This window comes from Neodiprion lecontei, chromosome 2, assembly GCF_021901455.1.
Source record: "Neodiprion lecontei isolate iyNeoLeco1 chromosome 2, iyNeoLeco1.1, whole genome shotgun sequence".
Classification (NCBI taxonomy): Eukaryota; Metazoa; Arthropoda; class Insecta; order Hymenoptera; family Diprionidae; genus Neodiprion; species Neodiprion lecontei.
Genome location: NC_060261.1, coordinates 3,619,209 through 3,637,648, shown reverse-complemented (window position 1 = coordinate 3,637,648; position 18,440 = coordinate 3,619,209). Strand labels below are relative to the sequence as shown.

The following is an 18,440-nucleotide window of genomic DNA, read 5'->3' as shown; positions in this document are numbered from 1 at the left end:
CATCGGTGCTCAACCTCTTCACAACGCAACTCGCACCTGGTTATTTCCGTGATGCGCCCCCTAATTTCAGGCAAATCAGGGTACAAATTCACTCTGAGCAACTCCGATGTTCTTTTGTTAGCAGGTGGCGAAACTCGGAGCCGCTCAGAGTGAATTTGTACCCTGATTTGCCTGAAATTAGGGGGCGTTTTACGGAAATAACCCTCTCGTGATAAGTATAGCTGATAAAAATTCTACGGTTGTAAATCACTGCTGCGCATACCGCATTTTCCCGGGATCTAACTCATCACAGTATATATATATATGTATATATAGAGGTTACATCATTGTGAAAGGATGTTTTTTTGTCCTCTCATCAAATTTGGCAGGCCTTGGTTTTTGTTTTTTTTCGTTATTTTGTTTCTTAAATTGTTTTTATTTTTATTCCTTGTTTTTTTCTCATTTTTTTTTCTTCCTCGTTATGATTATCTTGCGTATAGTCACATACGCCGTCACATGATGTTACTGTTATCATATTTATTAGTACGTCGATACAATCGCTTCTAATTAAGATTCAATCCTCAAGAATCTTGTGACAGATAACACGATTGTTTACTGCATATATGGGATCACGGTAGTTACAAAGGCTTGTAAAACTTTACATACGTATTAAATACGATTTACACTTCGAGTCGCATGTGTGTGTGTGTGTTTGTGTGTGTGTGTGTGTATGTACGAATGTGAATATATGCCATATATGCGAGTAACAAACCCGTGCATTTATGATAAAATGGTAGGTATTATTGAACCGTGAAAGGTGCGCATTGTACAGAGATTTCCGCGTTTATTACTCTACCAATACGCACTCGACATAGTAAACAATAACGGCACGTGAAGTCATCATGTAGTGTTCGAATAATATACGCTTGGAATTTAAACACATCTAATTGAGACCTCTCGCGTAATAATCATTAAAAAATTAACAAGCCGTTTAGTCATCGCTATCTTTTACAATCACGTGCTTTCTTATTGTTAGAGATTCTCTACGGGTCACGTGAATTGACTTTACATGACTCGACGATCTAGGTAGAAATTGGCATATACGTATTATATGGTATTTGTATAACGGATATATTCTGCAACAACATTACACATGTGATTTTGTTTCTTCACATTTCGTGCCTTATACTTTATTTTGTCTACATCATAATTTTCGAATATTTTTTCTCATCGTTGACCATCAACTTTTCCAAATTATCCGAAGTCGAATCACTCAAACGATTGTCCATGTATAGGCATACGAATTAAGATGACTTGATGATTAATTGTTTACTGCATATTTCGTACACATGTACATACATAAATATATGTGGTACAATCTATTCATCACTAATGGAAATATCTTTAAGCTTCGATCGATAAGTTTAATGACTTGAATCACATTTCTACATGGATGGAACCGCCTTAAAGTTTAACCGTAGAAGTGAGAAACAGCTTCAACACTACTGATATTGTTCATGTGTTAAATCGTAAAATGTTTTCAAAGAATCCAGCATCTAATTTATCACATGATTCATGTTGTAAATTCCAAGACCACGAATCACCAGATATTCTAGATTAAAAATCATATAGTTGACACTATGTAGTTGACTATATTATTTTTGATGGGGTATATCTGATCATTCGGGCTGTTGTTATTGATTAGGTTTGTGATTTCTTGTAAACATTTTATCGAATATACGAGATAAAGCATGTAATAAATTAAACGCTAAATTCTTACAAAAACGTTTCATAATTTAACACATGAACATTTTTAGTAGGGAGGCCATGAGGGATTAAATTATATACTTATATATAGATCATCCGTATAACGTGAAAGAGGATGAATAGTAACAGTCGTACAAAGATCAAAAAAGAATGAAAAACGACTACGGAGATGCAATCGGAAGAGAGAAAGAGAGTATATTATAATCATATTCTTATCTCGGACTGCATATGTCTGCTGGTAATTCAACTCTGTAAACTTGTTTGCGTGAATGAAGTTAATTTATACGACTATACTCCAGGTATTTAGCGCCCACATAAATCATTGGCGCGCTTATATTGTTTCACAGTAATTATAATACCTGCGCACCCGGTTGAATTCAGCTGAGACAATTTTTTATACCTCATGTATACGTACGTACAATAATGTGTATAAGGTAAATTGCGTGTATCGCACGCGAGAAATCGAAACTATGCTGGTCACGGCCGAGCATGGTCAAGTTCATTAATCAGTATAGCATGTAGCGGACACACGATGCCGAGAGACTTTCGTAACGTTGTAACGTGTGATGTATGTACACCTTCTTATCTTCTCCCCTATAACATGGAGTACACGTGTCTACCGTATCAATTTTGCGGGGCTCATTACCTCTCATTTTTTTTTTTTTAAACGATCATATTTGACTCTGCCGCGAACTGTAAAACGCAGAATTTCAACTGTGCTCAGCGCGACATTGTTTCTTACATGGTTAAGCGACTGTTTGAACTGCTGATTGTGAGAAAATACAGGTCCATGCATGTACAGTATTAGGGTATCTAAAAAGTAAAGTCTCCGATGTTAAACAAACGTATATCGTTGAAATCTTTGATCGGACTAAATTACGATCATCTTTGATTGAAAAGTGAATAAATAATATTGAAAAATCGTACACCAATCGAGAAATCGCGGATTGAATAAGGATCGTGGGTTTTTCACTTAGTGTAACGAAGACGTGGATACACGGATTATAGGTGTGAAAAGAGGCTTTGCGACTTACAGAGCCGGGTAAATGCGCATGCCGACTGTCGTCGTCCTAGATTCAAATCAGGTTCGAACGCTGCTGGTTTCGAGTTTGTACGTTGCTACCGTTATTCTCATTACATGTAGATTAGATTAGAGTGTACGGCGATTGTGGAAGATGCCTGCAGTAAGTAAAGTTGTATAGGGTAAAAAAGAAGAAAACAAAAAGAATACAGTCAGGTGGTCTCGTGGTGCTAAAGGTGTAAATTGAAAGAAAACAAGGCACAGGTTGCCGATCGAGGCGGACACGAGTAAACGTCGCCCAGTAGTTACAAACGCGTGATGCGATTGGTTTGTTCACAAGTGACGTCACGACTCGCTCGTGGGGGTTTTCGTAGTCCTGCGGAGCTCCGCCAAGCACGTGGTGGTGGTTTTTCTACCCAGGAAAGCATTTATACCGTCTGACGCGGCCGGCAACGGCACAGTATTTTCTTAAACGGAAACGTGCTTTAACGTGAATTCTTCTCACATAGATGAGAGTGGTTGTAACGTGTACGTTATTACTTAGCCTTCGTTAAAAGTCGCGAAAACTGTGTTGCACCCCATTTAAACTATCGTATTTTAACGCTTATTGTCAGTGAAGTTTTTGATATTTCCCCCGTTTCGCGATATCCCCAGTCGTGAAAGGATCCCAATTCTTTTTCTACTACGTATTACTTATTTCAACCTAAAAATGTACTCGCGTATCAATGTACAGAGAGGACCCAGAATATAGTATAACACCAAATCTTTTACTCGATGCCAATTGCTTCTTGTATATTTCATACTAACAATTAAACGAGACTCTAAACGGGATGGATGAAATTCGGAAGTAAATTTGTTGTCACGTAGATTATTGGGCTGGACATAGTAGGAGAAAAAAAAAAATAGAAAAAAACGACAACTTAATTATCATAGTTAATTATATCGTACATTATTCTCATTTGTACCGGTAATAATTATTTTGTAATATATATATACATATATATACACATAAGTGCGCGCAGTGTTGGATTCTGGACTCGGTACAATTAAAATAAGGTGCGTATTATACACCTATTCACGTTTTCTATACATGGTCGGGTAAATACATGTTGACATTCATATTTCACTTGGGGAATTATCGTTTCACCACGATCGAGTAATTCCTTGCGATCGTGCATTTTTCGATTAGCTGTCTTTATCCATAATCCTTACCGTCCAGCCTTTCGAGCTGATCGTCGAAATGAAATTCTTGACGAGACTTTTCCTCCTCTTGACAGCAAAATGATATCAAAGCATGGTGACTGATTGTTAGTGCAGGTGTAAATGCTGTTTAAAGGGTATAAATACGATTTGAAATAATTGACTCGTTCATTAATAACGTACCGCACTAACAAGAATTATAACACATCGTGCGAGGCGCTTGTGATTAGTCGCAAATTTTTCAACCTTGTATATATATATATATATATATATATATATGTGTGTGTGTATATATATATATATATATATATACACATATAGTATAATGGTATAATCCACGAAATGCCAAGGTTCTGAATAGACCTGTTTTCGACGATACCTGAGGTCAAGCAAATCCACAAACTTCCACGTGGGTATCAAGCATCGAGTACCTATACCATGTATATTTCTCCCTGTGTTATCGGTCGTCGACTAAGATCATTTGAATATGTATATAAGCATGTATAAGGAAGAGCTGAGAAGAATGCCGATGTCCATAGCGAACCATAATTATATTCGGTTCCATATGCGTATGGTGGAAGTCGATTCCTGATGTATCCGCAAAAAAAGACTTTTATAATCTACCAAACACATTCCATAGGTATATACTATGTATACCTGTATATACCCATACACGATGATATTTATATAGGTAGTAAACCTCGCTGGTCACGCGGATAATTAACAACGATTGTACCTTTCCGTGTATAACTTCAGGCATGGTTCAACGGTCGATTTTATCGCCGTATTCTGATCCGCGTCTACAGTCAGCCGTATCTGTATTATTTACCTATAAAACCGCAAATGCGGTTGGAAAATTTATTACGCACACGTGGTTGCCGAAATCTATTACCTACCCCGATGATTTCATCACGTCACGACAACAAGGCCTCCTGCTAATCTATCATTTGGAAAAGGTCGGCTCGACCTCAAAAAAAGTCCTTATACCAGGTTTCGATCGCTTTTGCCTTATCTTGTTGAATCAATCTCTTTGCGCGCAATTTTGTTTTTTATACTTTTTTTTTTTTTTTTTTCTTTTATAGGTACGCTGTTTATCATTTGCGCGACGATCAGCCGGCGAATGATTATTTTCTCACAGCGATATTTTCGTAATTGGTAGTATCCTTATGCCTAACTATCGGTTTAGTTACTAGTTAATTCCCTAGATATAAGTTGGCTAAACTTATAGGTACAAAAAGAGAAGAACGCTGTTCTTGTTGCGATGCACACGTTGAAACAAAGAGTTTCCAATATCCTCAAATTCCCGCCTCTAAAACAAACCTCTCAGATATTATAATAATGAAATTAATATTCTAAGCCCTTAACACTGTTATTTGCTATACGTATATAATATGCAAAGTTTTCACTTTCTTTTGCACGGCTAAAGCTCGCTAATTCTCTGTGAATCATTTCCGAACATCTGGGTCGAGATTATATAATTTCACTTTTCACATTTCCCACCATCCAAGCATTCTGATTGGTTTGCAAAGTTTAGTCAACGAATCAGAATGCTTGGATGGTGGGAAATGGGAAAGGTGAAAAGTGAAATAACTTAATCGACCCCCTGTTAAAGCGGAGGCACGTGATGGCGTTGGCCAATCGAAACCCATACACGCATGAAATCAGAACATCATCATAAGTGACTTAAATTAAACGCGATATTCTTTTGCACAGATTGACTTCAATGAACTCAAGCACGTAGTCGGGTAGATTGATTTTAAAACTGATTTGTTTTGATCGATGAATAACTCGTTGCACTCATCGATCGCTTTGAGACGGATATTATGATGATATTACGAAACCGGGCACGATTAGTTTGTCAACGTTTTCATTTCGTGCGGTGCACGTTACGAAGCCACAATATTGTGTTCGCAACCAGTTTACGAATGTATCGCCAAATCTTGGTTAAATAAATATATCGCGCGTCTGCAATCTTGAAAATAAAAAAATGAAAAAAAAATAAAAAAACAAATAAAAGCTTGAAACGCCGAAAATCTCGGAATGCAGCCATATCGATTTGCGTCTGAGCTGAACGCGGTGATAAGTAATGCAAGTTACGAAACTGTGTAGAAGCGTGAGCTTAAGAGGGAATCTTACATAAAATAGCCACTCCGTTGAATTTCAATATCTGTACCAATCCGTTTACGCAATTTTCCTTGCTGCATACACACATAAATATATAGGTACTCTGCCTAGGTGCTATCATTGCGTATAAATATTTACCAATGCAAACGCTCGTACAGGTATGCAAATTGCTTGTATGCAACTGTATATATATCTATACACGTCCAGATTATTCAGCACGCAAGAATTGGTCCTTCCCAACCTGGAACCTATTCGTCACATATGCATATCGTAGGTGTGAGTGTAACCTGTACCTTTGTACCCTGGAAATGGAGGCGGAAAATGTATTATGCAAGTGTACTTGACGTGTACTGCAATCATTAGATGATATTGAAATGGTTCATCGATTTATTGCTGATGAAATTTCATTCAAGATTACAACAATATGTGTAATACAAAGCTACCGGAACAAACCTTTCGATAGATATAAGTCGTTCGATTGATTTCTCGCGAATCAACTTGTAGCAGCGTGATGAAATCAATCGCCCAGGACAGATTCCTGTTGGTCGAATCTGTAGCGGCGATCGTATCGCGTATCGTTCTTTGAAGAGCGTTGGAATGATATTCATAAGAAATTATTAGCCATTTCAAAATTTTAATCATATCACTTCCGTAGAGATAACATTACTGTAGTACCTAACGTATTACGGATATAATCTTCAGATTTTGCACTTTCCCGTTTCAATATCACGTGAAGTTATCACTCGGCAAATCTCAAGCTTTTATTGATTATACCGATTTAATCGTGACAGATATTTCACGAATGGTCAATTGACGACTAACTAATCGCCACCGCGGGTTGTATTTGATCTTGTACTGTATTAATATGAAATCTATTGTGTTCGTGAATAGGTATGTCGGACAGCAAATGAGGCTTTTTTTTTTATAACCGAACGTCGTTGATTATCAATCTCGAGAATTCGGCGGCGTGAATTTCTGTCTCTGATTATTTATAACGGTTAGAATGTGTATCTGTTAAATTTTCAACACGAGGTTACCCTAGTGTCAAGTATCTTCAAGGCCACTTATCGTTCTTTGCACGCTTAGCCTTCGTCAAAAAGATGACCTAAACTAGATCTCGGTCAAAGTTTTCTTATCGTAGGTTCCTTCGCTTCGACAAATCCTACGATTTGTTTATCCAAGTGATCGACACTCATCTCCATATTCACTCGCATATTACAGGTACGTACACCTATGGCTGATATTTGAAATTAAATTATTACTTTTGGCACCTAATCGATATTTAAATCGGTCGCAGCCATGAACTGGTTTAAACTTTAATCACGTGTATGGTATTGAACAGATCGTCACTTTTTACGATACAATAATAATAATAATAATAATAATAAGGTAAGCAGGTTCTGTATTTACAGGTTTGTTGTCAATTAATTATTTTGTACACACGATGTGTATATATATATATATATATATATATATATATATATATATTATTGCATATATATACGTACATGTATAATTATTTCTGTGTAGCAAGTTTTTTTGGCCATCACATTATTCCGAAGTCTGTAGACCGCGGTAATTCGAGTACAAATTAATGATGCATGTACATCTTTATTCATAGGTAAACACTTACAGATGAAATCATCTACATGCTTGTAAAATTCGTGTTTCTCTGTTTGACATGTATCATCAGAATATTGGCAGGTGTTGATTAGACTGGTTCAAGGAAATCGATTTTTTTTTCAATGTTACATCTTTAATACTTGTAGGAAGATGAAATAAAAGGTCTGTTATAATTCGACCCCTTAATATTAATATTTAGTGCTTCCTGAACGCAATTTTCCATTTTCCATTTAATTAGCACGATATATATATATTTTTGTAGGGAGTTTACTGCTCCTCAAAAAAAGTTTTTTATAATTTTTTGATAACAAAACTATTTCAAAAGTTGTTCAAGGTTAAAGTTGACATCGTGTAAAAATTTAATTTTTTTCATATCAGACCATTAAATTCCCTACAAAAATATGTATCGGACATTAGTGTACATCGCCTCGTTACTGAGATACAACATTCAGAAATAACTAAGATATTTTCTCATGTTAATTCAATGAAAAATGGAAAATTGCGTTCGGGAACTACTAAATATTGATATCAAGGGCTCAAATTATAACAGGCCTTTCATTTCGTCTTCCTACGAGTATTAAACATGTAAGATTGAAAAAGACCAGTCGATCTTTTTAACCAATCTAGTCTCCATTTGTGATCAATATGTATCAGGTACGATATTCGGCACCTCAAGTACCTGTCTCAAACAGCTCTAATCGTTGATTAATTACAAAGTAGATTGATTCAACGGCTTTTATGTATAATGCAATATCAATTTAATTAATTGCGGCACGCCGCTGTGGCTCATTGCTTCTGAACAACAGCAATTAAGTTTATCATAAAATACAAGGAACGATATATTTACCATGTGTAAGTCATCGTCATGCATTTTGAAAACAAATTTCACAATATCTTATATATTGCGCTGCTTTGTGTAATCAAATCCCGTGCTGAAATGTGCGGAAAAAAAGTCCTTGTCTTCAATTCGACTAGTTTCATTTATAAGTGAAATATATCGCGCGTATTTTTGAACGTACGAAACGCTGTAAAACCATATTTTCAAAGTTAATAATACAGTTCATAATGTATTTTATACATAATTTCGAAATAATTTCGAGGAGTATTTTTACCCTTGTATCAGTATCTACTAATTGTTTTATTGCTAGATCCATTTATCGTCAGAATTTACGTATGGCTTTATTGAAGAGCTTTCATAATGCAAATGGCAGTCCATCGTTCCTCATTTTTAGATATCAGCGCATCGGAGTGTTTTCGGTGTTTAATAGGCAGATAATTTATACTCCAATCTATCGGATCAAGGTATCTGACGGTAGTAATTTTAATTGCACCTCTACCTGGACTTTTACGTCATATTGGATAACGTAGCACCGGATTTTATTGCGCGAAAAAACAATCAAAACCCGACAATAATAGTCGGAATGAAAAAAAAAAAAAAAAGAAAGAAAGAAAAAGGAAAGCAAGAAAAAAATCATATCTCAGAAATCCTCGAGCTATAATGAAAATAATCCGTACCATCGTGACTCGCGTAGACGAAATAATAATGACGATGCAATAAAACGAGTAAATACACGGTGGATTTACGGTACCGTAATTAATTGTTAACGGTATGGCGGATTCCGAATCACTTCATCATCAACGTGCAAGATAAATTGCACGGATGTACGTACAAAAGAAAAAAGAAAAAAGTATACAAAGCATATTTGCTAAAAGGTTCTTACACTGTAGCCAATTTTTTTTTTTTTTTGTATTCTTCTTTCTTACAATTTTACACACCCGTCTAGCTGCTTCTCTGGACTCGTCGCATACCTGATCCTCTACTTAATCCGGATCTTAGCCGGCAGTGCTACGTTGGCTGACAGTGAGCAGAAAACGAAGGCACCGCGGATATGTGTATCTGCGCAGTTGAAAACCGGCTTTTTTACGCACCGTAAACAAGAACACGTGCTTCTGCACGGGAACCGTCGAGACCCCATGGCTATTCATTCATTCGGCACGATGCAGCAGCGCTTATAAAGGACGGTTCTGTAGTGCAAAATGACCAAAGCTTGAATCGTGCATCGCGTGTCGCATATAGTCCTGCAATCCAAGTGGGTCTGAATTAAAAATGTTCCACGTATGGTTGCATTTTTGTGTCGATAGCGGTTTACGACTCTCAGGAACTGAAATTCTAAATGATTTTTCAGCTGCATAGTCGGCGTTTCGAGAAAATAAGAAAATTTGACGGTTTTTGCATTTTTCCTCAAAAACTCCCGTCGATAGATGATAAATGACTCGATCATCGTGTAGCGTGGAAAATTTTACATAGAATTGTGTCCTCATACGTCGGAAACGGAATCGTATTGACAAATAAGAAAAAAGAAATTATTTCATCCAAAATTCCCCAGATGCCGTCGATAAGTAGAATTTCTTTTTTCTTAAACTGTTAATACGACTCCATTTCCGGCATGCGAGCACATAATGCGATGCAGAATTTTCCGCTTTACACGATGGTCAAGTCACTTTTCATCTATCGATAGCAGTTTTTGTGGTAAACGCTCAAAAATGACTTGAGATTTGAGTTTCTGAGAATCGAAAACCCTTATACTTACACAAATATGCAGCCATATCTCGAATACATTTAGTTCAGACCTATTTTGACTGCACTAATAGAGTTCAGTGGATGGAAGATCCGGGTCGATTTGTTATTCGGATTTCCATTCTGTCACTCGTCCGTAGCCTCGGTTACAAAACTCTTAACAGGTCGTTGACAAGGGTGCAGAAAAAAGGGTTAATGGTCCGTTTCTCGCTAACCATTCCGAGATGCGTGATATCTAGGGATTGGGCAAGATCTCATCGTAATCGAACAACCAAGCTTATGTATAGCATGTAACCAATAGGTTTCAAGCAGTCATTGATCGATCCTTTCATCACCATATAGGACAGATTATCGATATCTGTTGCATGATGACTTCTATCGTTTCATCACGATTGAGAATTTTCCCGTATTATTATACCCTAGATTTGAAAGTCTGTTGTTGTTATTTTTATTTTTTATCATACGTCTAGACGTTGTTTGTTTAGAAATTCGTTGGTAATCTACATTGGAATGAGAACCACTGAGCTGAGACAGGCTCGGTGTCTACTTCTGAAAACCTGTATTCAACACACTCTAGTGGAATGTGTATTATATGAGTATATATGACCTGCGGCTAGGTGCGCAATCAATACGTGTGAAGGAGTCAAGTCACACTAAGGCAATTTCAGCACGTGATTTCAATCACGAGTTGATGTTTTTTTTTTTTTTCTCCTTCTTTCCTTTGGTTGTGTCATGCTGCGTCGTGATGAGCCGTCGGCCTGTTTGGTACTGTAGTATATGTAAACGGTTCGATGCTGGGTCGGGGGAAAGAACTTATTTCGTAGTTAATTATGGACCGTGACGTAAGTGATCTTAAAATAATCGGCTATTTTGCAATCTGCTTCCAGGAATATGAAGGGGGCCGAAGGATCTGCAGAGTATAGGACCAGCGAGAGTGACGAGGGGTACATAAACCATGGCCTCAACGGTTCCAGGGGAAGCTTAGACATGGAAAATTCGAACGGGATCCGGGAATTGCCTCGCGAGATACGGGGCTCCTCGGATTTCATCTGTAAGTCAAATTGCGTTGTCAGGGAACATTGTATATTTCTTCTACGACAAAGGATATGAATGAATGAGGGTCAAAACTTTGAAGGATCAGTATTTTGAATGGCTGATATATCGAATTTCAAACATGCGAAAATAAACGATAATAATAATAACGAAAAATGAATTGTTCGAAACTGTCATTTTCGAAAGTCATTATAATCGATGATTCAATTTCGATATATAGGTCTTTAGCAATATTGATCCTTCCAAATTTCGACCACCACCTATATGAATACCTGAAGTTGAAAGAATTTTTCAACCATCAAAAGTGTCGTTTTCCCGTTTAACAATGCTGCCAGGATGCTGCAACAGTGAGTTTCGCAACCTGTTCACGAAATACAAAATTATGACTAGTACAACCAACAGAGTTGACAATCTTAATACCGCATGTCACCTGGCAAAAAAATTTCTGGGGATTTTTTGAATAGGGAACTTTCGAGTAAAACAATGAAGCGGCGATGAAAACCCTGTGTACTATACATTGCGTTTCTATTTAAAAAGTGGTGGAAGAACGCAACGTCTTGCAGAAGAAAAAAAGTCCGGACGGTGCGTTCAAAACATCTGTAAGCTGGGCGAGGCGGAGGGCGCGTTCTGTATGCACGAAAAAAATGCTTTACAAAAGACTTCCGGTATTGAAATGGCTACCGAATTACAACACACATGACGCCCTTGGTGATTTGGTCGCTGGGATCACGGTTGGATTGACGGTCATACCTCAATCCCTTGCCTATTCCAACATCGCAGGTCTTGCGCCCCAGGTTAATATAACGTCATAGATTTTCCGTTCATTTGTTTCTTACTCCAATGGTAAATCAATTTCGAACCCATCGTTTGCCCCCTTCAGTATGGACTCTACGGCAGCTTCTTGGGATGCTTCATTTACATCATATTCGGTTCGTGCAAGGACATTCCGTTCGGTCCAACGGCCATCGTTTCACTCTTGACTTATCAGACGGTTGCGCATCTGGACTCGCCTTACCAGTACGCAATTTTGTTGACCTTTCTGTCGGGCGTCATTGAACTGTTGATGGGAATTTTTGGACTCGGTAAGTAATCGTCAACGGCCAATTTCAAAATCACGATCCTCCAATTCCACAGAAGCATTTAACCATATGAGTCATAGTGGTAAGTATTCTTAGTAATCCTTACCACCTGTTTTATATCCATTTTTTGTGTACTTAGAGAACTTATTAACATATTTCTTTGTGATTTTTTGTCAAATTGATTGAGAAAAATCGTGAAAATTGAAGGAATAATTTATTTTACCCCTTTACACGTATACATGTTTTACATGAATTAACAGTTTTTGGGGTCACTGATTACGAATCTGAAATTGGATTATAAAAATTCAAGATAGCGAGTCCCGTATGGCGGTTGATGATTTCCAATTCAATTGAATCCGGAAAAACAACTCTGTCCAGGGGTTTTTGGAGTCGCTGATAACGAATATGAAATCAGATTTTGAAAGTTCCGTTTGGCGAATCCAATCAGCGACATAGAAAACCATTCCGTAGAGTTTTTTAACCGTATTCAATCAAGTTTGAAATTTTCCTCCGTCATGTTGGATCCGCCATTTTCAATTTTTGAAATCTGATTTCAGATTCGTCATCAGCGTCTCCAAAAATCATAGAGAACTATTGTATTACAAAATTTGACTCAGCACAATAATGTGTGACTCGAAGGGTTTAATAAACGATGCTGTAACCGAATGGTCCTGCTCTCATTATTATGAATTCTCGTTTTCTCTGCTCTCAGGATTTCTCATAGACTTTGTCTCGGGGCCGGTAAGTTCCGGTTTCACGTCCGCCGTTGCCCTCATAATAGTATCGTCACAGGTCAAAGATCTGCTGGGCATATCCGCGACTGGATCAACGTTTGTACAAATGTGGAAAAGCATCAGCAAGAACCTTACCGATACTTCGGCCTGGGACGCCACCCTCGGAGCCTCGTGCATAGCTCTTCTCCTCATTCTGAGGGTGAGTTGAATCTCTGATTCTGCCGAATAGAGCTGCAACTTGGAAATCCTTTTATCGCAATTTCATTAACGTCTCCCCCGCTTGCAGATGGTGGCTTCTATCAAAATCGGGCCCGAAGATGAAGAGCTCCGGACAACGAAGCACCGAGTTATCAACAAGATCATTTGGCTCATCGGAACTTCGAGGAACGCGCTTCTGGTCGTCATCTGCGGAATTCTGGGCTACAGTTTCACCGAAACACCGCCATTCCAACTGACCGGTAAGATTTTCCACGTTTTTCACTCGTCTTCCTCGATCATTTTGGCACTATTTAATCGTGCCAGCGAAACTTTCAGCTCACTTTCAGGACTCATCTTTTTTTACCTCCGACAGGATACATACCCGGTGGAATGCCAACGGCCCAGCTGCCGCCGTTCAGCTTTACAAAAGACGGCAACACCACCGTCTCGTTTTTCGAAATGTGCTCGAACCTCGGAAGCGGAATTCTAGTCGTTCCGTTGATTTCTCTGATGGAGAACATCGCGATTTGCAAAGCTTTCGGTGAGCCGATTTTCTTAAGGGTGTCTTTTTTCCCCTTGGAATCTCTCGATTCCTACGCCTCTCCGATTATCTTTTCCATTTCATTTATCACGTATATGCTTTCGCGCCATTCAGCAAACGGGAAAACCGTCGACGCAACGCAAGAGCTGATCGCCATCGGTGTAAGTAACATCGGAAACTCCTTTGTTCAGGCATTCCCCAGTACAGGATCGCTCAGCAGAAGTGCGGTGAACAATGCGTCCGGAGTAAGAACACCGATGGGTGGTCTTTACACAGGTAAATACGTGCTTCAAGAAAATAATCACTGTTTTCTTCAGCTCCGCGTTACTGTCATATCATTGCGATTATCCACAGACATGTAGAAATTAACGGTGGATCTATATCTGCGATCGATAGATCAAGCATTTATCCATTAGTCGTTACGCCTGTCGAAATTATCATATGCGGTAATATTAATTGCGTACCGTCAATGTTTAATTCTTCAGACTTAATTCATTATACATTCGATCACAGCATTGATCTGGATCAATAATTATATCTGGTTAAATGGAGCATATGTTATGTTGTCCGCGTCTTACCTCATGTGCATTCCACGTGCAGGCCGCTCGCCTTATCCGAAAGTAGTTATATTTCATTCTACCTGACTGTTTACAATTGCCTTATATGTACGACACTCGTCGTGATCTGTTTTGTATAAATAAACAACGTCTAGTCACTACGAAGATATTACCCTCGATCTTCGGTCGACTACCGTCGGTCTATTCTCCTTATCATCTCACCTTATCAGAAATAGCGAAGAAATAATTTCGATATATTTACAGGTCTACTGGTTATACTGGCGCTGTTGTTCCTCACCCCATATTTTAATTACATCCCGAAAGCAAGCTTAGCAGCGATTATAATTGCCGCGGTGATCTTCATGGTCGAAGTAAAGGTGGTCAGGCCGATGTGGAGGGCGAAAAGTGAGTACTCGATAAATTTTCAATTAATCAACGTCCTTGCAGCTCTTTCGATCATAAAACCATCGCGTTTGAGATATGTTGAGGTGCAGGTAGACGAGCTTTCGTAGTCCTTTTAATCCGTGCGTGTACAATATTCCTCATACCATTTGTCATTAGTGATTACTGGTCTTTATATCAGCGATCGTATCACATACCTCTGATTTACAATCCCAATTCGTTGCATATGCATGCAGATACGTGAAATATAAACGTACGCATGTGCGCGATAAGCACGGCCGTGTAAAGTAAATTCGGATTATCGGTGAAGTAGGACAAGTCGACCATGCCTGTCAGGTACGCATATATATCGCGTATGCAGGCAAATACGTCGGAGAAAAGGTATACAGGCTTAAGTATAATAATCAAGGTTGTTCAATATACGTAGTCGATAAACGACCTCAGGTTTTTGATCAGGATTAATGATTAATTTAATAGCTGCTTAAGGGTCTTATCGGTTTCGCCTAGATCAGCGAAGAGGATTTTTAAATTAACTTTCGCCTATCGCGACAGTATAACAATGTAAATATTCACCTGTCAACAAGATATTTATTTATAAATTTTTCACCGGTGATAGGTATACAATCGTCGTTGATTTATGGAAGACCGAGGCTCTCGATTCGGCTGCCCTGATCCATGCACGGATCACCTTGAGTCTCGGTGATCCACAATCACGATCCACTTTGTCCGCCTTGTATCAGGTACACGCACGTATGCATGCATTTATACGCACATGTGTGAATGCATACGGATTTGCGATAAGAATCATTCGCCTTTATTGCCAAATTTTTCTCCACACCTTTTCTTCCCTCCTTCTCAATTAATAATTTATTTGTTTTTACTCTCAACGACGTGCCGCCTGCAACGCGCCAAAGATATTTATCGCACACTTACCAAAAGTACCTACATGACTTAACTAACGGCAAGTGGGAAGGTCAACTCGTACACGCTGCGGTACATCGATGACCCAATTATTTATTCGCGACAAAAAAAATTTCAAGGATACATCCCGCGATGTGAAATCCTTTTTCACCCCCACACTCAACATCGGCATTCGTACCTGTTGTTTCAGAGTCCGATCTGATACCAGGAATAGCCACTTTCCTGGCCTGCCTGGTTCTCCGGGTGGAGATTGGAATCCTCTGTGGAATCGGAATCAACGTTCTATTCATACTTTATCACGCTGCGCGGCCAAAGATTTCCGTCGAAGAATTAACAGTGAGTCTGAATTTGAAATGTTTCGAAAGCGCCAAATTCCGAATTTTTTCTTGGCTAAAGTTGGAGTAAAGAAGTCAGCCTTTGACGAAACATCAAACCTGCATCGTCGATCATTCGTGTATTTTTTGCAGAGTCATCGAGGTGTTGAATATCTGATGCTGACGCCGGATCGCTGTCTGATATTTCCCTCCGTTGACTACGTCAGAAATTTAGTTACCAAATACAGCAGCCGCGTACGCAGCGTCGAGACACCGGTTGTTATAGACTGTACGCATATTTACGGGGCTGATTACACAGCTGCCAAAGTTATCGAGAGTTTGACCAAGGATTTTGCCGCAAGGGGACAGCCCTTGTTTTTCTACAATTTGAAACCGTCGGTTCACGCTGTTTTCGAGGGCGTAGCACCCACCGATTTTGTCGTGTATTACACACAGTCGGCTCTCGACGATCTTCTCAAGCAAAACGATCCTCCAAAATTACCAAAAGAATTTACTGCCGCCTGAGGAGGATGCAAATTGCAGGCTCAGAGTCGGCCTGTGGTAAGTATTGTTACTCGATGTCTGCGAGATCGATGAGGAAAAATAAAATCATGCCGATGACGATGATCCATATCCAGTATCGATTTCTTGTTCGGACGTGTATATTTTTTATTCTTTGGTGAAGCAGAAAACTGGATTAAAAAGTCGGAATAGTATTGAAGGAAGAATGATGTAAGGATTAATGTCTGCCTGCATGTGTGGTATATTAATTAATACCGCGCGTAACTTTGTCGATAAGAATAGAATTCAATCTCGACTCTCCGTATAATGTAATAGGCATGATAAGCGAGTATAATTTACATTTTCGAATTCACTGCGCAGCGTTATAAGCTGCCATTATACAAGTATATCAGAACTCTGATCAGCAATTTAATAACACTCGAAAAATGTTGCGCGTATTTTGTTCAGTAAAAAATCTTCGCTTCTCACTTGTAAAGTATAATGTCAATTTCGTAATCGTTACAAAAAATAATTTTGCTAGTTTAATACAGATATAATATTGTAAATTATTCTCGTTACTTTACAGGGGATTTTATTTAATGTTTTTAATTCGTTTGCGTGACACCTTGTGCTATGTAAATTCTAAAAATAAATTAAAACCATGAGTAAAGGTATATCCGTGAACACGGTCGGGTTCGATATTTTCGCGAAGGGTGTGAAACGAAGAAAAAAAGAATCAATGCGAGTAAATCTAATGAAAAAGCCCTGCGTGTAAAAATTTATAAATGAAATAGCTCTTTCGGTTGTAATTAAATATTTCATTTTCATTCTTGCACTTTTCACAATTGCAGGTTCATTCTATCGGACGATAGTGATAATAATAGTAATGGTAATAACCAAAAGCAGTATTAACCTGTACGATTATTTAAACGCAAATTGTAATTAAATCGATGTTGTCATATAGGTAACGTGTTGTTGCAAATCATACACTTTTACAGTATGTTTTGCTTCAGTCGGGATTATAAATTATGGTAATTGGACAAGCTTAACGATACACAATTCCGAACAAAAAGTTGAAACAACACATTCTGTAAAAGAAATATTCATGAAATTAATTAGCAATAGTTGTATTAAATAGGTGCATACATTTTCATATAAATAAATATAAACATAAGTACTTACCTCATTATGTCTAGACATCACAGTTTCATAAACGCCATGTATATTCATATCGTACAGTTACGCACTTTGTTTTATTCTTTTCGTCGTTATTAAACTCCAATGTTAATATAAATGATACAATGACAATTGATGTATAACCATTGATCGCTCAAAGTGTTTACTGCTTAGAATCATGTTCTTGGTATGTAGAGTTCGTCGTGACCTGCAGATGGGAAAAGAGTATTATTGTAAGAAAATGAAAATTATGGAAATTTAATGAATCGTGAGTAGCTACGGTAAAATATACATGGTGGTACATTTATTGGATTACTTAATTTTATTGGCAGCATGTACATATTATAGATATATTAATAAATTAATGAATACTACTGTGATAATTTTATATAAGGAAAGAAAAAACTGATCAAAAAATCAGTGAGTAAATAAATAAATAATGAAATAAATATGCAAACGAATGATCAACTGCCACAAAAAAGGCCAACATGTGTGTTTACCCATAAACGAAGCTCGTTGCCTTGCAGATATTTAAGATAACGAATTTGAAGATTAGTAAATTACGTTAAGACTGAGTATTATTTGTTGTATTAATAGTGTACTTTATAATAGACGCAATTCGTAAACTATTCAAGTCTCTTTTCATACATGCTTATAAATGTGATATTGCTT

At 37.9% G+C, this 18,440-nt stretch overlaps 1 protein-coding gene across 4 annotated transcripts; it reads left to right on the top strand.

Annotated features, from left to right (window-relative positions):
• The first annotated feature begins 2,305 nt into the window (after positions 1-2,305).
• Positions 2,306-16,724, top strand: LOC107225058 (sodium-independent sulfate anion transporter). 4 transcript variants are annotated; one of them, XM_015665369.2, is made up of 12 exons: positions 2,306-2,314; positions 7,233-7,312; positions 11,180-11,343; positions 11,883-12,139; positions 12,226-12,427; positions 13,137-13,357; positions 13,445-13,616; positions 13,730-13,897; positions 14,012-14,173; positions 14,719-14,859; positions 15,968-16,113; positions 16,245-16,724. In XM_015665369.2, the coding sequence occupies exons 3-12, from the start codon at positions 11,184-11,186 to the stop codon at positions 16,614-16,616; spliced, it is 2,001 nt and encodes a 666-aa protein (XP_015520855.2). In that variant the 5' UTR covers positions 2,306-2,314; positions 7,233-7,312; positions 11,180-11,183; the 3' UTR covers positions 16,617-16,724. The 4 variants fall into 4 exon arrangements, with proteins under 4 accessions (XP_015520855.2, XP_015520854.2, XP_046586182.1 ...); XM_015665368.2 differs by lacking the exons at positions 2,306-2,314; positions 7,233-7,312 and adding an exon at positions 3,190-3,823; XM_046730226.1 differs by lacking the exons at positions 2,306-2,314; positions 7,233-7,312 and adding an exon at positions 3,201-3,295.
• The last annotated feature ends 1,716 nt before the right edge of the window (positions 16,725-18,440 follow it).

Bases quoted from the DNA above. Each gene is read 5' to 3' on its own strand.
- LOC107225058 (XM_015665366.2), top strand. From the start codon at position 11,038: ATGAGCCGTCGGCCTGTTTG. The intron at 13,617-13,729 runs GTAAGATTTTCC...TACCTCCGACAG, and splicing joins ACCGCCATTCCAACTGACCG to GATACATACCCGGTGGAATG. The intron at 14,860-15,967 runs GTGAGTACTCGA...CTGTTGTTTCAG, and splicing joins GCCGATGTGGAGGGCGAAAA to AGTCCGATCTGATACCAGGA.